The sequence below is a fragment of the Festucalex cinctus genome, chromosome 11 (assembly GCF_051991245.1).
Source record: "Festucalex cinctus isolate MCC-2025b chromosome 11, RoL_Fcin_1.0, whole genome shotgun sequence".
Lineage (NCBI taxonomy): Eukaryota > Metazoa > Chordata > Actinopteri > Syngnathiformes > Syngnathidae > Festucalex > Festucalex cinctus.
The window spans coordinates 8368392-8385375 of record NC_135421.1 but is presented as its reverse complement, the minus strand read 5'-3'; the positions used below and the strand labels follow the sequence as shown (position 1 = coordinate 8385375).

Sequence of the window (16984 nt, the reverse complement as noted above, 5' to 3'; positions counted from 1 at the left end):
CAGCAGACCTACTCTGAGCCCCTCCTGGATGACCAAGCTTCTCACTCAATCTCTAAGGAAGCGTCCGACACCCTTCGGAGGAAACTTGGTTCGTCCACTTATGCGGGATCTTGTTCTTTTGGTTACAACTCACAGCTCGTGACCATAGGTGAGGGTAGTACCGTACTGTAGCTTGACCAGTAAATTTAGCGGGAGAGCAATACAGAGTCCAGATGACAGCAGACGCTGCCCCAATTCACCTGTCGATCTCCCGCTCCATACTGCTCTCACTCATGAACAAGACCTCAATTCATGAACTCCTGCACTTGGGGCAGGATCTCAACTGTGATCCGGAGAGGGGACTACTCCACCCTTTTTTGACTGAGGATTGATGCAAACCACTTCAAATATCTTTTTATGTCATGTACACAACACCCGCAGAATTGGTTCCCAATGATGTTCTTGAACTGGGGTCCCAATGGTAGCAGATGAGCTTAATTGCTTGGCTGCCACCAAAAACTACTCTACCAGGGCCCCATCGAGGATTGAACTCGTAGTTTTCAAGACCAGTGCTCTAACCACTGAGTTATGGAGCCCAACAGCAATGAAGAGTTGAAAGTACAAGTGGACTTGTGCCTTAAAAAACAAAATTTAAACAAAGGCACTTTGTCTGTTTAACCCTTAAATAGAAATTTTCCATTATTTCGTCTGGGAAAAACTGAGTTACTATCTAGGGTAGGACAAAGCGATTTGACTTTAAATCAAACTTTAAACTCCAATTCACCTAACCCCTCAATCTGTTCAACTGTCTGCAGAACAGACAATGTATTCCACGTGGAAGCATGTTTCTTGATTGACCACAAGGATTTACATCAACAGGAAATGAAATGAGACCTGCACTGAGTCACTCACTCGAATGATTCACAGAAGAGAAATCACACAACTTGTGATCTCATGTGCAGCATTTAGACATGTAGAAGTAGTGAGTACTGAATAGCTTCTAAAATGTGTTGTGTGGTTATAGCAATTACGTGAACATAACATGCACTCCAGCTGCCATTTTTAATTAGATCTCATATCGAAATATACCTATAGCTGAGTCGTTCGTGTGTGTGTGTGGGGGTGTGTATGTGTACGTGTGTTTTACATGATAAATGTAATAATAAAAAGCAGAAAACTTACTGTAATTATTCTAATTATAACTCACAAAATAAAGAACAATAGAGTTAGACGATATTTGATTATGAAGTTTAAACAATGCTGCTGGCACACCTGAGTCAAAAAAAAAAAAAAAAAAAAAGACATCCAACTACAGGACATTTGGTTTTGGTGGAATTGACATTTAATAGTCCACCATTGTTGTTTTATTCGTACTACTAATCTTTGTGGTTCCCTCATGTGAGTTTGTGTTGTTAAGTACGGAAATGTTTTCAGTAATAAAAAAACTTCCACCTTAATGATTTGGTTTACCATATTTGTAAAACAAACAAGGCAAACAAACACATTGGCAAACAAACACCTTCATGAACCCAATTAGCTGATGTGATTTAAATGTACATTTTTTTTTGGGAGCATCGGGCTCATCTCAAAGAATGGGCCAGAACAACACCTCCAAGTTGTGCAATTGAGTATTCAAATTCAGTTAAGCAAAAGGGCTGAAAGAAAACAACAAACTTTGAGTGTGTTTTACATATTTCATTGGCTTTTGTGGCTTTTTTTTTTTTTTTTTCCCTCTTGGCAATACTTATTGCAAAACAGGAACCCGCCTCAGTAAGAGGTCCCGCTCTGGAGAAATTTACAGCAACATGATGTGAAGGGCAAAAAAAAGAAGAAAAAAGATGAGCACATTTTAGACTAAACACAAAATAGAAATTACATATTTTAATGCAATAGTCATGTAAGCTCCCACAAGCGCCTGTGTCTCGTCTGTCTTTAAGGGGTTCTTTTCCGGACTGCCATTGTTTCAGGTTTAGATCTACTTCTATTTAGATCAGGCCTCATCAAAAAGTCTGATCGTTTGTATTTAGCCTTTCTTGGGTATGTGTAGCTGTGTGTTTGGGTCATTATCCTTTTTGGAGGAGCCATGACCTGTGTGACCTCGACTGTGACCAAACGTTCTGCAGCACATTTCACACCAGAATACCTTGTTAGTTTCAACATTTTATTATCATAAGTTGAAGTTCATTTCTTTGCATGCCTTATTGGATTTTACGTTGGACAGTCACTGTAGTTTAAAACTCAATGGATCAACAAAAGAAGTGAAGTTGACTTGTGTGCACAAAGTAGAGTGTAGTTGCTCAAATCCAGCGGCCCACCCATGAAACATGAGGTGACAGTTGTTTTAAGAATGGAGTGAGCCAGTGAATGACTCTTTCTCACACGCACACACATACACCTGGAGTAGCTCTTATGTAAAGGCTCCAAGTATGAACACTGACAGCTGCTCGCTGCAGGGGCACAAGTACAAGGAAAGATTAGGAAAACCGGAACACAAAGTGGCTGACTGACTTTATCACTCACCTTTTTTCTTCTTTCTTCTTTCAACAACCACGTTTTTAGGAAAGGATATGACTGATACCTTGCAATAGACGAGTAGATACGATGATATTTTCATTTGCACAGTGCATTTAATAATAATAATAATAATAATAATAATAATAATAATAATATATCAGGAAAAACTGCTTTGTATTTTATTAAGAGGAAAGAACATTGCAAAACATTACAAGAGAGCTGGCGTGCTAGTCACCATGAGCAATGAATTGCACCACCCCTCCCCCTTCACAATTTAACTCAAGCTGACTGTATTATTATTATTATTATTTTTTATCTATTAGATTTTTGTTTTAAATATGCGTATAAACTTTTGGAGATGAGGCTGTAGACAACCATTATGGTTTTTGAGTTACTGTCTGTGTCTGTTGCAAAACAACAAAAACAAAAATAATGTTGTTTACATGACCCACAAATATTTATTACATATTGTCTCAAAACCGCGCTTTGAAATAAAAATAGATGATCCTCCTTTTTTTGTGGATCGTTCGAGAAGCATCCTGGTTGGTCTGCCTTAGAGATAAATAAATATATACTACCCCCTGTAGGTGAAAAGGAAGAGGCACGCTCCTCATCATTTCAGAAATCATTTTAGAACGCTAAAAATCTCTATGCTACATAATTACATTCGGTTCATTTACAAATGATTGGTAATGAATATATTTTAAGAAATTGTTCGTCAAATAAACGTTAAACACAGCAATATAAATCAGGCAATGATTAGCCACCCCGTTACGTATATCGACTGAGACAACACTTGTGTAAGGCCCCCGTCGTGTGACGTTTAATTCAGTGACCAGTTAGCTGTGTGTGTTTAGGTCAGGTCGGAGGGGTTCTGGAGGACAGTTGATCATGGCCCTGAGGGCGATCCGGTTGGTCTTCCCATCGGTGGCAACCGCTGTCAAAACAGCGAATGTTATTCAGAAGGTACGGACACAAAATCCACGAATGCCGGTCTGTTTGGTGATCCGCTTCTACAAGGACATGCTAAACTTGCAGGCTAGCCGCACAACAGGCTAATCCACAATTTTAGGGAGATTAAAGTGGACAATCTAACATAACATCATTAAAATGCTTCTTATAGCCTTTGAATACCTTTTGTAACGGCTCTCGTAGATCTGTCGCTAAATGTGTCGTTTTGATGAAGACCAGTCAACGTGAATTTAATCTTAACCTACTGTACTTTGTTTACAATGTAAATTATTGTGAATTCAAAAGCACATGCATTACATTTTGCGTCCCATGTGCTTTTGAATTCACAATAATGGTAGCTTTATTTTAATAATAACAGTATTTTAAAATGCATAGTATTAGTAATAGTTTTCCCCCGTTTGTTTGTTTTTGTGAAAATTACCGCAAATTGGAACCATTAGGTGCGGCAAGTTGAAAATATTATTTTCAAAAATGATCACTTTCCCCCCTCACTTGAAGCCAGTATCTGCATTGCTTGTTTTGTCATCCAAGGTGTCCATACACATGACAGCGTCGAGGAGGTTGGAGTATGGATGGTGGGCGTATGCACTGGGCGAAAGGACCACACCTCGCTTGAAAGAGTACAGCAAGATTATTTCAGTGGATGGCAACTTGGCGTCAGGCAAAGGAGCGGTGGCACAGAATCTGGCCAATAAACTAGGTAAGTTGCCTGTGTACATGGTTATGTAAAGCGCAGTAAGGGTCCGTGAGTGGAAGTAAGACTTACATAAATTACGTAAATTACATAATAACTGGTCTGCAATATCAATTGCAACCCTTCACAGTAATGGTATATAATGATATAAAATTAAGGGTAAAAATATTTTTAGTTCATGATAATTTAATAAATGAATAATTACTGAATAGGTTTATACCAGTGGTGCCCAAGTCCGGTCTTCAAGAACCCCTATCCAGCCTGTTTTCCATGTCACTAATAGTAATAATAATACTCAGCTAATCAGCCAGCTTTACAGAAGCCTGACAATGATCCTGATCATGAATCAGACAAAAAGAATACATGAATTGGAATTTGGAACCAACTGATGTCATTTTCACCTGATCAGCATCAGGTAAAAGATACTAAAAGATTTTGGTTCACTTGTTTGAATCACTGCTGTACTAGACTAACAGCTATATAAAAGGGTATCATGTTGGCATACATTTATTCAAAGAAAGAAATTAAGGCAATTGACACAATTTGGCAACGCTCTTCTTTTTACTCTTCTAAATGCTTTGCTGAGGTATTTGATGTACAGTAGATGCGATCGGATATATGGAGGACCAACTCCATATCTGGAGATAATCAAAATGAATTTATTTTATATTGTACTTGTGATGGTATAATGGTCAAAGTGGGAACAAACTTAGTTTGTCTACAAATTTAGACAATTTCTTTCATGGCATTGTCGTAATCACAGCATGGAAGAATGCAGAAATTTACCACTTTCATCACTAGGTTAACATAAAGTTAAAATTGCCGTGTTTCTTCAGGGATGCTCTACATGCCCGAACCCGACACCTTCTACTTGGACAAGATGTCAGGGGAGGAGCAGCCCCTCCCAATCGACTTCAATGGGATGTGCAGCTTGGAGAAGTTCTACATGGACCCGAAAGCCGCTGACGGGAACAGCTACAGGCTGCAATTGTGGATGTACGCCATGCGTCTGATGCAGTACTCAGACGCCATCGAACACCTGCTCACCACAGGTACCACGAAGACCCATCGCAACCTCTGTTTTGCCCCTTTACTTTTTGAGATTCTGATCCTGTGTGTCAAAGGTCAAGGTGTTATCCTGGAGCGTTCGCCCTTCAGTGATATGGTGTTCCTGGACGCCATGTTTAAACAGGGCTACATCAGGAAAGAGTGTTAGTGCCGCTTTGTCCAAGATGTCGCACTTTTAAATGTAAACATGCACATCATCAGCACTGCCTTGCCACTCGCAGGTGTGCAGAACTACAACGAGATCAAAAACATCAGCATCTGCGAGTTCCTGCCTCCGCACCTCGTCATCTATGTGGATCTGCCCGCCGAGGAGGTACAGAAGAAGCTGAAACAAAGTGACAAGGTAAAATTCACAAACCTGTTTCATAATCTGAAGTAGTACTATCACCCGAATGATGATGTGGAAAGCAGGAAATTGCGAGCGGAATCTGCGGCTGATTAATCAAAATGCTACAACAACAAATCCTACGTATTTTTATGTACCTGTACTAGCAGTACAAACACCATAACAAGGGTAAGAACAACGCTTTAATATATATGGTGATGTCACTATGGTAATGCTTATGAATATTATGAACAACACAAAAACTGGGATATTTTGTACAACAATAATGTGAACTAAGCCCCATTTTTATGTAACTATATGAGCAGCGCCCTCCTTAAATGCGCCAACAAGGCACCACAGAAGTCCATGAGTAACTCACTCACTCACCATAATGCTGGATTCAGAGCTGCTTGCCACAGAGCTAACAGACACTTGCACCAACACAACTCATCAATAAAATGAAGGAAGACACAGTACACTTGATGACGAAAAGTTGACAAATACTAGAATGGAAAATCTATACCCAAACACAAAAAAATTACAAATATTTGATTATACGGAACATAAGACATCTGATCCAGAAAATGGCATTGATCCAGATACATTTTTATGTAGTAACAACTATGACCTTGCCTGCGAGTACCACACTGATGAGCAATTCAATGTAAATGTAAGTAAGGATTTTCGTGCATTCTCAATCATACATTTTAATAGTAGAAGTCTATATAAAAACTTTACAGAAATTAAAAAAATGCTTGAGTAAAATAAATAAATTCCAAATTATAGCCATATCAGAGACATGGCTTGATAATGAGAAAATAAGCGATATAGAAATGGAAGGATATGAATTGTTTACAATGAATAGGGAAAACAGAAGGGGAGGAGGAGTTGCAATATATGTTGATAAGGTTTTCAAATGTAGTAAAATTGAACATCTAACTACTACTGTGGATAATGTAATGGAATGTGTAACTATTGAAGTTCACATAAAAAATATGTCAAACGTAATTATAAGTTGTATATATAGGACACCAGGATCATGTCTTGATACATTTAACGATAAGTTAACAGATATCCTTAGTTATACAAATGATAAAAAATTGCGAATATTGTGTGGTGATTTTAACATTGATTTATTAAATCCTAATGGACATCAGAAGACAACTGATTTTATAAATATGATGTATAGTAATAGTTTATTTCCTGTTATTATAAAACCTAGTAGAATAACAATCGATACAGCTACACTAATTGATAATATATTCACAAATAAAATTGACCTTAAAATAGAAAGTGGACTCCTTATTAACGATATAAGTGATCACCTCCCGATCTTTGCAATTTTTTATGATTATTTTGATAAAAAAATGAAGCCGACTACTTACACATTTGAAACTAGAGTAAGAACAACACGCTCCATGGCTGCCTTTAAGTTGGATTTAGAGAAACACAACTGGTCTGAGGTTTATTCAAATAACGATCCTGATATTGCATATAGTGAATTTCAGTCAACCATTATTTCTTTATATAATAAACATTGTCCATCAATTAAAATTACAAGAAAGTATAAAGGTCCAAATAAGACATGGATGACGAAGGGAATACAGAATGCATGCAAAAAGACAAATAATTTATATAAAAGATTTATTAAATTGAGAACTGTGGAAGCTGAAACAAAGTACAAGATCTATAAAAATAAATTAGCAAATATTATTCGAATAAGAAAGAAAGATTATTACCATGAATTATTAGAACAGAATAAAAGCAATACACAAGAAATATGGAAAACACTAAATCATGTAATTAAAAAAAGTTCTAAAAAAACAAATTTTCCACAATATTTTATAAAAGATAACGATATGGTAATTGATGAAATTTCTGACATAGCTAATAATTTTAATGAATATCTAGTTAACGTGGGCAGTAACTTGGCAAACAAAATCCCAGAGCCAAGAAACAAACGTGAAATAGATAAGAACATTGTAAATAATTCATCCACAATGTTTCTTAATGATGTTAATGATATAGAAGTATTAAATGTTGTGAAAACATTAAAAAATAAAAAGTCTACTGACTGTCTTAACATTGATATGACATTAGTTAAAAGTATTATGAAATATATTGTACAACCTTTTACATATATTTGTAATTTATCATTTAAAACTGGTATATTTCCATCAAAAATGAAGATAGCCAAAGTCATTCCTGTTCATAAAAGTGGAGAAAGACACATGTTTAATAACTACAGACCAATATCATTGTTGCCACAGTTCTCAAAAATTCTAGAAAAATTATTTTCATATAGATTGGATAATTTTATTGAGAAACATAAGCTCTTAAGTGAAACCCAATATGGGTTTAGAGAAAAACGGACCACCTCAATGGCAGTCATGGAGCTTGTAGAAGCAGTATCTACCGAAATAGATAATAAAAAATTTACTGTTGGGATTTTTATGGATTTAAAAAAAGCTTTTGATACTATAGATCATTCTATATTAATGAATAAATTAAATAAATATGGAATAAGAGGTTTAGCTTATAAGTGGATGAAAAGTTATTTGGAAAATAGATATCAGTATGTGCAGTTTAATAATGTACAATCAGAACACATGAAGATCACTCATGGAGTTCCCCAAGGGTCTGTGCTTGGCCCTAAATTATTTATACTGTACATAAATGATATTTGCTATGTCTCAAAAATATTGAAAAGTGTCTTATTTGCTGATGATACAACTTTCTATTGTTCAGGAGAAAACCTGAAGCAGCTTCTGACTACTGTGGAGTATGAATTGAATATAATAAAAAAATGGTTTGATGTAAATAAATTATCATTGAATTTAAATAAAACCAAGTTCATAGTTTTTGGCACTAGACAAATCACTCATCAAGTTAAAATTATGGTGAATTCAATTGAAATAGAAAGGGTGAATGAAAATAAATTCCTTGGAATTATTATCGATGATAAATTATGTTGGAAGCCACACATAGAAACTGTTAAAAGGAAAATGTCAAAAATCATAGGGATACTCTATAAAAGTAAGGATGTTTTAAACATGAAATCATTATATATATTATATAGTTAAGTTCACTATTATTACCATATTTGACCTATTGTGTGGAATTATGGGGAATGGCATATAAAACAAATACTAACACCGTTTTCAAATTGCAAAAGAAAGCTATAAGAATTATTAATGGATCAAAATATACAGAACCAACACATCCACTATTTATTAAATTAAATGCAATGAAATTTTATGACTTGGTGGATTTTAAAATAGCACAAATAATGTATAAAGTTTATAACAATTTACTCTGCCACAGTACTCAGAAGTTATTTGAAATTAGACACAGTCCTTATGATATAAGGGGTACAAGTGTGTACAAAAAACCCAAAACAAGAACAAATATTAAGCAAAGGTGTGTATCTGTAAAAGGTGTTGATCTGTGGAATCATTTGGAAATTGCTCTGAAAAATTGTGACTCAATGCTGGAGTTTAAAAAAATGTTTAAAAGTAAAGTTCAAAAAAATTATCTATGTCAGACCAGAATATGAAAAATGTACATGTGAGTATGTGTAAATGATCTAGATAGGTATTATGGTATATGTTTAGTAAATTTATGTATATATGTTTTTGGTAAATGTGAATATGTTAAGTGCACTTGTGTATATGTGTGTATATGTATGTATGTATATATGTATATGTATATATATATATATGTGTGTATGTATGTATATATGTATATATATATGTATAACTTGGATTATATATATCATTTATTATTATTATTATTATTATTATTTTTTTTTTTTTTTTTAATAATTAGTAAATTAAAATTGTATTAATAATGAAATAAGTTTAAATATATTGAGTAAAAGGGGTAGGACTAGATAAGTTTTTAACTTCTTCCTACTCCCTTTTGAACATGTAAGTTATGATTGATTGAATGATTATTTTATTGGGATTTTCTTCTCTTTTGATTGTTGTTGTTTTCTGTTTTATCTCTGCTGTTCATCTGTTTATATGTTCAAAAAAATAATAAAAGGAAAAAAAAGGAAAGGAAACTTGCTAACTTGTCGATTAGCATCAGCGCTACACGACAGAGATAATTAGCACCTTGACATGCCTCAAGAGTCCGTCGTAAACAGACAGAATCCGGTTACTTTTCAAAATAAAACATTTTAAAGGCAGGGTCTTTCGTTTTCATTCAAGGAAAAAACACTTTTTAAATACAGGATGTACACACTTTTACTCTTTCTCAGTCTACACATCTGGGCTTATGTTAATATTTGGTGGTGATTTTTTCCTACCCCCAAGCCAGCCTGTATTTTGCCATTTTGTGTTTGTTTTGTAAACAGCGGGACGTTTCTCTGGACAGACAGTGTTTATACCCCTCCAGCCAACCGCAGAGCGGGGGGTGGGGGTGGGGGGGGGGGGGGGGTCGCGCATTTGTCGGCTGAGTGACGTCACTCCCACGGCAAATTGACAGCACGCATGGATTATTTTTTTTTCACTCACTCACTCACTCACTCACTCACTCACTCACACAAGCTTACATGTATGAGTGAGTGAGTGGAAAGAAAAAAAAATCAGTGTGTGCTGTCAAGTTGCCGCGGGAGTGACGTCACGAAGCCAACAAATTCGAACGGCCCAGTCTCCGACACGCCACTCCCCGCTCTGCGATTGGCTGGAGGGGTATAAACACTGTCTGTCCAGAGAAACGTCCCGCTGTTTACAAAACAAACACAAAATGGCAAAATACAGGCTGTATAGGAAAAAAAATCACCACCAAACATTAACATAAGCCCAGATGTGTAGACTGAGAAAGAGTTAGTGTGTACATCCTGTATTTAAAAAATGCATTTTCCTGAGTAAAAACGACAGACCCTGCCTTTAAAGCCTCGGCTATTCAATTAACCAGTCTGCCCCCAGGCCAGCTGTGGCTGCGTATAGTTTACTGCCATTAGTGTCAATATGCACGAATTATGCGTTCATTGTTAAACATCTTTGAGTGTCCATAAAAGCGCTATATAAATCTGATGCATTATTATTATTATGATGATGATGATGATTATTATTATTATTATGATACCATCGTCATCATCATCATCATCATCATCATCATCCTGGCTGACAGTAAAACCTGGCAATCAGGCGGTAGCATTGCTGACTGGCGTGACATATTTCAAAGACTTCCCTTCAAGTCGAACGAGTTTGAATTTTGTGATAAGCGTTCTTGTTTCCAACTGGTTACATTTGAAGCAATTACTTCATGCTTTGTAGCAGAGTAGCGTACACAGCCCCCAGCTACACAGCTGCATTGAGTCTTTAGCAATTAAATAGACATTTGTTTGACAATAACAGTGTGTATTGTTTGCTATGGCAGAAATCCAATGCGGTCAAAAATATGAGAGAATCTCATAGAAGCAGTTGTTCACTCACTTGCTATAAATGCTGAACCCATTTGAACTCTGTCGTTAACCAAAACCGCATCACCTATTGAGGCACGTAAACGGTTTATCAGATGATATAAAGTCTGAAGACTTACTGCAGCATGTCGTAAGACTCCACCACAGCACTGATTATGACCTTATTTGATGTGCAGAAGGCTTCTACAATACGATTAGCGTTCAAGGCAGACGAAGGCTTGGTCAAATATGCAATGTTGTGTTCAGTGATTGACACAGCAGTGATTTTCTTTAAAGTGATGTTTATAAGTGGTGAGTCTATTAAAACAATCTTATTAATTAAATTACTTATTATTAAATATAGTAATTGAGTAATATTTCACACAAACAATGTAAAAATTAAATTAGATTTTGGTCAATGAATACAGTGCCATGAAAAATTATTTGGCCCCTTCTAATCCCTCCCCCACTTAAATGTTTAATAAGATAATCAAGCAAAACTGTGTGGAAAAACAAATACTTGCATCCTTTCTAAATAATGAATTTACTGTGGCTAATCACATTTTTCAGATTTTCTAATGATGGAACCAATGAATTGTATGGAGTTTTTACCATAAAATCCCGAGGGAGAATTTATGATCATCAGTTTGAGACCTCAAGCTGAAGTGCTTTTGGGTTTTGCATCACAACAGCGACCGAAAACACATCTGCAAGTCAACATTTGAATAGCCAAAAAAACAAAAAAAAACAAAAAAAAACTAGGTTTTGGAGTGACTGATTGAAATGCTGCTGCTTAACCTTTAAGAGGCCCTTCATGCTGGATAACCTCCAGTGTTGCCGAATTAAAGCAATTCTTCAAGAAGAGTGGTCCAAAATATCTCTATAGAGATGTGGAAGAATAATTGCCAGTTACAGAAAATGCTTGATTTCCGTTGTTGCTGATGAGTGGCCCAACCAATTACCGGTATTATTAGAGTTAGCAAGCAATCACTTTTTCCCAAAAGGCCATGTGGGTTTGGATTTTTTTTTTATCCCTTAATAATAAAAGCCTTCATTTAAAAAAACTACAGTACATTTTGTGTTTACTTGTTTTATTTGACTAATATTTAAATTTGCTGACTGGAAACATGTAAATCATGTAAACCATGTAGAAAAATCAGAATTCAGGAAGGGAGCAAACACTTTTACATCATCGTAGATGTGTACTATATTTTCCATTATCTAACAATATAAAGAAACAGATTCCTGCCATTTTTAAGTGCAAACGCGCGGCCGAGCTTTGTTTGCTACTCGCCGACTGACGATACCTGCACTTCAGGGCTAGTTCCTTGTTTTCACTCAAGTACAGGAGTTTTTGAACGCGGGCTCTGGTTTTAGTTTTCTCTGTTGGATGCAACTTGATTGCTTTGTGCAACTTGTCACACATAGGTTAGCTTAGCCTGCTCTGTTGCTTACTCACCGAAATGGATTCATCATGCCAATGACCAATTCTGCTATGTTCCTGTCTGAGGGGAATATAAATGTGATTTTTTGAATGTATCGACTTGACATGGTATCTCTTTGCTTGTATTCTCTAAGCCGTATCTTCAGAATGTGCCGTTGGCGTATCTGAAGAGCATCGAGGACAGTTACAAGAAGTCCTTCTTGCCAGAAATCGGGTGGGTAAATGCATGTCTTTTTAGCTCTTTGCTATGTAAAACAAACAAAAACTCACATGTTGTTCATTGTTAGTATCTATACAGACTAAGATAGCCAGCCAAATTTTTGACCAACTACAAGTTTTGGGTTTTTGTATTTTAGTGAACAGTCTGAGTTGCTGGTTTATGACGCAAACCAAGCCCAAGACTATGAGAAGGTAAAAGTAACACATATACAATTTTTTTTTTCTGTGGTACATTTAATTATTATTATTATTATTATTATTATTATTTATTTATTTTTTATTTTTTAAATTCCATCAGGTGGCAGAGGACATTGAATATTTGAAGTTTGAGAAAGGCCCATGGCTGGAACAGGATGACATCTCCTACCATCACATGAGAGTCCTGTGAGAATTCTTGTCACTGAAATGCAAATACAGTGAACCCTTATTATTCGCTGAGCGTGGGGCTAATGCAAATAGCAAAAATGAGGAAGTAATTGGTTTCGTCCATTGCACTACTGTTAGCTGTCAGATGATGGCAAACAGTAGGCACTCCAACACTATGACTCCTTTGAAGGAGCAGAGCATTTGGCCAGGACGTTATGATGTAACAGGAAGTGGAAAGAAGTGACTTTTGCAGTGCATATTAGGTTGGACAGAAAAATTTGGAAGGAGGTATGTTCTGAACGCTGTATCGTGAATTGGCAGGGGTTCACTGTCTATGAAAAACAATAAGAGGTGTTCTGGATTTAAGCACCTTTGCTGTTTTTAGTGTTGAAGACAAACTCAGGGTGGCAACGTTGACCACTATACCCAGATTTCTTCCCGAGACCACCATCGGGGCACATGACTACCATCAAAAATACTACGCCTACAAATGGGTATGAAGACAGGATGTGTTTTCAGCTGTTGTTTGTCAAATACCACCCTGTTAATTTATTTATTTATTTTTTTTAAGCTTCCTGGGAAGAAATATGCTAAGGGTTATAACGAAGACGTCGGCGACAAAATGATTTGGTTCAAGTGAGGAAAAACGCCTTCTGCACTTGCCAGCGACCAATCAGCTCGCAGCGTGAAATGTTAGCATATTGTCTCCACTTGTACATACCGTTATGTATGTATTAAAAAATAAATAAATGTTCTCAGACACATTCAAAGTGTGATGCTGCGTACTTATGCACGCTGGTCACTTCATTAGGGACACCACTATTGAGATCAATATATGCTCATTTTCAGAAGTAATCATTTAAACTTTGTTATTGTGGCTGTACATCTTACATAGTTTTTTTTTTTTTTTTTTTTTACCCACTCGTGTAAATGAATGAGGTCGTAAAATTATAGTTGCTGCTATTGATTGTTATCTTTTGTTGCAGAGCTGGCGCTATCCAATGTGGCGCCCTAGGCGAGACTATGACAGCCTCGTTCAGTGGTGCTTACAAAGGAAATCAAATTGTTTTTGACCACTATGATTGCAATTAAAAATATAATATGCAGTTTAAAATAATGTAATGTCAAATATCCAAATGAAAGTCTAAATATGCATATCTACAATCCATGTATGATATACATAGATATACATAGTATGTAGATTTTTTTCCTGCAGTGCCCGACGAGTTTTACAAAGGCCAGCTGCAGAAATATAAAACTGGTTATTTAGTGATTTACAGGAATGAGATATTTCTTGGAACTGGTCAGCAGCAGGTTTGCACAAAAGCCTAGGAGGGATTTTGTCCTCCTTCTCTTTGCAGAAACACTTCGAAATCCTTCCAAGTGTCTTGGCTGCTGCTTTGAAATTCAAAAGCTTCAGCTCCATCCGCAAAGGCCTGAAGACTATAGGCCATTCTGTAGCCTCTTAAGGAAACACCACTGAAAATGAATTGTTTTATTGTACTTGTTTCCTGGTCTATGTAGATACATGTGTATGCATGCCCACTTCCTAGTCCAAAAATATTCAATATGCATTATTCTGGATGTCGTAAGCCATTGCATGTGAAGAGCCAGCTTCTGTCCATAAAATACAGCTTGTGCCACATCACAGTGATGACTTGAAACTGGTCAAGATAGAGCTGTGCATGCCAAGGTTTGTTATTCATCCACCCATCCATCCATCCATTTTCTTGACCGCTTATTCCTCACAAGGGTCGCAGGGGGTGCTGGAGCCTATTTCAGCTGGCTTTGGGCAGTAGGCGGGGGACACCTTGGACTGGTTGCCAGCCGATTGCAGTATTCATTCATTGTCCATACAATTATTTTGATACTTAGAAATCGCCGCAATTGCATTTTCAGGAAGTCAGATGCCATTGATGTTTGCCCTATTAATGTTTTATACCCTCTCTAATCAAATGACTTTGAGTAGCGTCTTACTTTAATCCACTACTTTATTAGGTCATTACTGTATCTTTTGGCTCATCGTCAGCATACAAGACCCATCAGGAAGAATCTTAAGCTTTCTTGCTGAAGAGAAGGAGACTTTAATCCAAGATTTGACAGTCAATGGGTCTGTTCATTGGTCACTCAATGCTGTGATGTGATCTCACCCTTGCAGAAAAACAGCTCCCAAACGCATTATTTTCACCTCCATGAATGACAATAGGGATGGTTTTCTTCGGGTTATAGTCACATTTTTTCATCCTCCAAATACAGCCAAAGAGCTCGACTTTGGTTCTTTGTGTCCGTAGCACTATTCCCTCATGCTTTCACAGTCTTTTAATGTTCACTGGCAAACTTAAGACCACTTTTATGCACCTTCTTGAGCAGTGGAGGTGCTGCAAGAATTCAGCCTCTTACAACAGTGTTGTCTTTGAGGGTGCTCCCTTACATTTTCTGACAATCATCCTCACTAATGGTTATATTGTGCGTCATCCAATTTTAAATAAAGAAACCAATAGCTGTCACTTTTTCACCAAGATTTCACTGATGGTTCTGTAATCCATTCCAGCCTTAATTCTGCAGGCTGATCTCGTTTTTAATGGAACCAATTGTTGACATCTCAGGAAGCAGTTTGCTGGTGGTTTTTATAACCTTAAAATCTTTTGACAGCTCTTTTAGTCTTGTCCATTTGTGCTATAGAGGTTGGAAGGTAAGAAATTGATTGATTATTTGAACACGTGTGCTTCATCCACATGACTTTGTAATGAAATCAAACAAATGTAAAAAAAAAAAAAAAAAAAAAGAGAGACTAAATTTAATTTAATTTTAAGTTTTTAAGTAACCAAACTGGTAAATTCAGCAGCTCTTTGATAGAGAGCAGAAAGTTGTGCAAAAAGGAGGCTTACTGAAACGCTGAATGGTTGTACATGTGCATTCAAAAGTTGAGGCAAGGTGAAATTAATTTCGCTTTTACAGCACATTATAGGTTCGTCATGAAATTTCACCCAATAGCTCAATATCCCCGACTTTTTGAAGTAGTTCTTGAGCATTTGTGCGTTCATTGTTTTGTGGCTTTTTGTAACGGCTTATGAGCACCCCCTTCAAAACTATATGACATCACACATTCCCCGCAGGCTGTAGGTTTTGCACACTGCTTCTACAGGGCATCTACTACAATACAGAAACATAATTGAAGAACCCAGATTAGTGGCATTGAATAACAGCTGGCAAAGTGTTTTAGTCACTTGTCCTAGCTATTATTAAAAGTCTAAAAAAAGGCCTTTCGGCCAAAAGTTGACTTTTTCATTGGAAAAAAAAAAAGTCTAAAAACTAATTTAACGCTACAAATTGTCGCCCACGGTGTCTTGCTCGGCGCTGAGATTAATCTGAAGGCGGATTAGCAATGCCGGCGCTCAGTTAATCAGTCTGAGCCGCGGATGCCGCTGCCACAACCTTTTCTGGGCCGGGTCGGGACAAGCGAGAACAGGTGAACGCAAGCGGCCTATTTAGGGCTGCTGCTGATGCTGACAAAGATAACTGATGATGTGTTGTCTTCACTGCATTGCATCATGCCGTACTTCACGTTGCCACCAGTAGGTGGTAATGTTGCTCTCTGGCTAGCCTGAAAGCATCTGTGGAGGAGTGAAGCGCGCCACAAAAATCAGTACATCAGTTTGTCCTACATGTTTTAAGAAAAAGATTATAATTGCTCCAAATTCTCTGTCTTTAGTAAAGAACATTGATTCTTACAAGAAATCTCAATAAGCAAATGTCGCCACCTGTTTAATAGAAGCACCAGTGGCTAAAGACTGTTTCAGGTTTTTTTTTTACTTTCTCAACCTGGTTCCCCATAGTCACAGTAGAAATAAAAAAAATAAAAATAATAGAAAATAGACATATGAGTGCTACCAGTATTGTGCAGAGGTTGAGGGGTCAGCTTGTCAGTGTTTAGACCAGGGGTGTCAAACTCATATTAGCTCAGGGGCCACATGGAGGAAAATATATTCGCAA

The 16984-nt window shown here is 36.8% G+C and overlaps 1 protein-coding gene across 1 annotated transcript; it reads left to right on the top strand.

The window, feature by feature from the left end:
- The first annotated feature begins 3288 nt into the window (after nt 1-3288).
- Nucleotides 3289-13755, top strand: ndufa10 (NADH:ubiquinone oxidoreductase subunit A10). The gene is made up of 10 exons (XM_077537331.1): nt 3289-3459; nt 3997-4165; nt 4996-5211; nt 5284-5370; nt 5449-5570; nt 12541-12620; nt 12763-12817; nt 12924-13009; nt 13377-13485; nt 13563-13755. The coding sequence occupies exons 1-10, from the start codon at nt 3385-3387 to the stop codon at nt 13629-13631; spliced, it is 1068 nt and encodes a 355-aa protein (XP_077393457.1). The 5' UTR covers nt 3289-3384; the 3' UTR covers nt 13632-13755.
- The last annotated feature ends 3229 nt before the right edge of the window (nt 13756-16984 follow it).

Bases quoted from the DNA above. Each gene is read 5' to 3' on its own strand.
- ndufa10 (XM_077537331.1), top strand. From the start codon at position 3,385: ATGGCCCTGAGGGCGATCCGGTTGGTCTTCCCATCGGTGGCAACCGCT. The intron at 4,166-4,995 runs GTAAGTTGCCTG...GTGTTTCTTCAG, and splicing joins GAATCTGGCCAATAAACTAG to GGATGCTCTACATGCCCGAA. The intron at 12,818-12,923 runs GTAAAAGTAACA...AAATTCCATCAG, and splicing joins AAGCCCAAGACTATGAGAAG to GTGGCAGAGGACATTGAATA.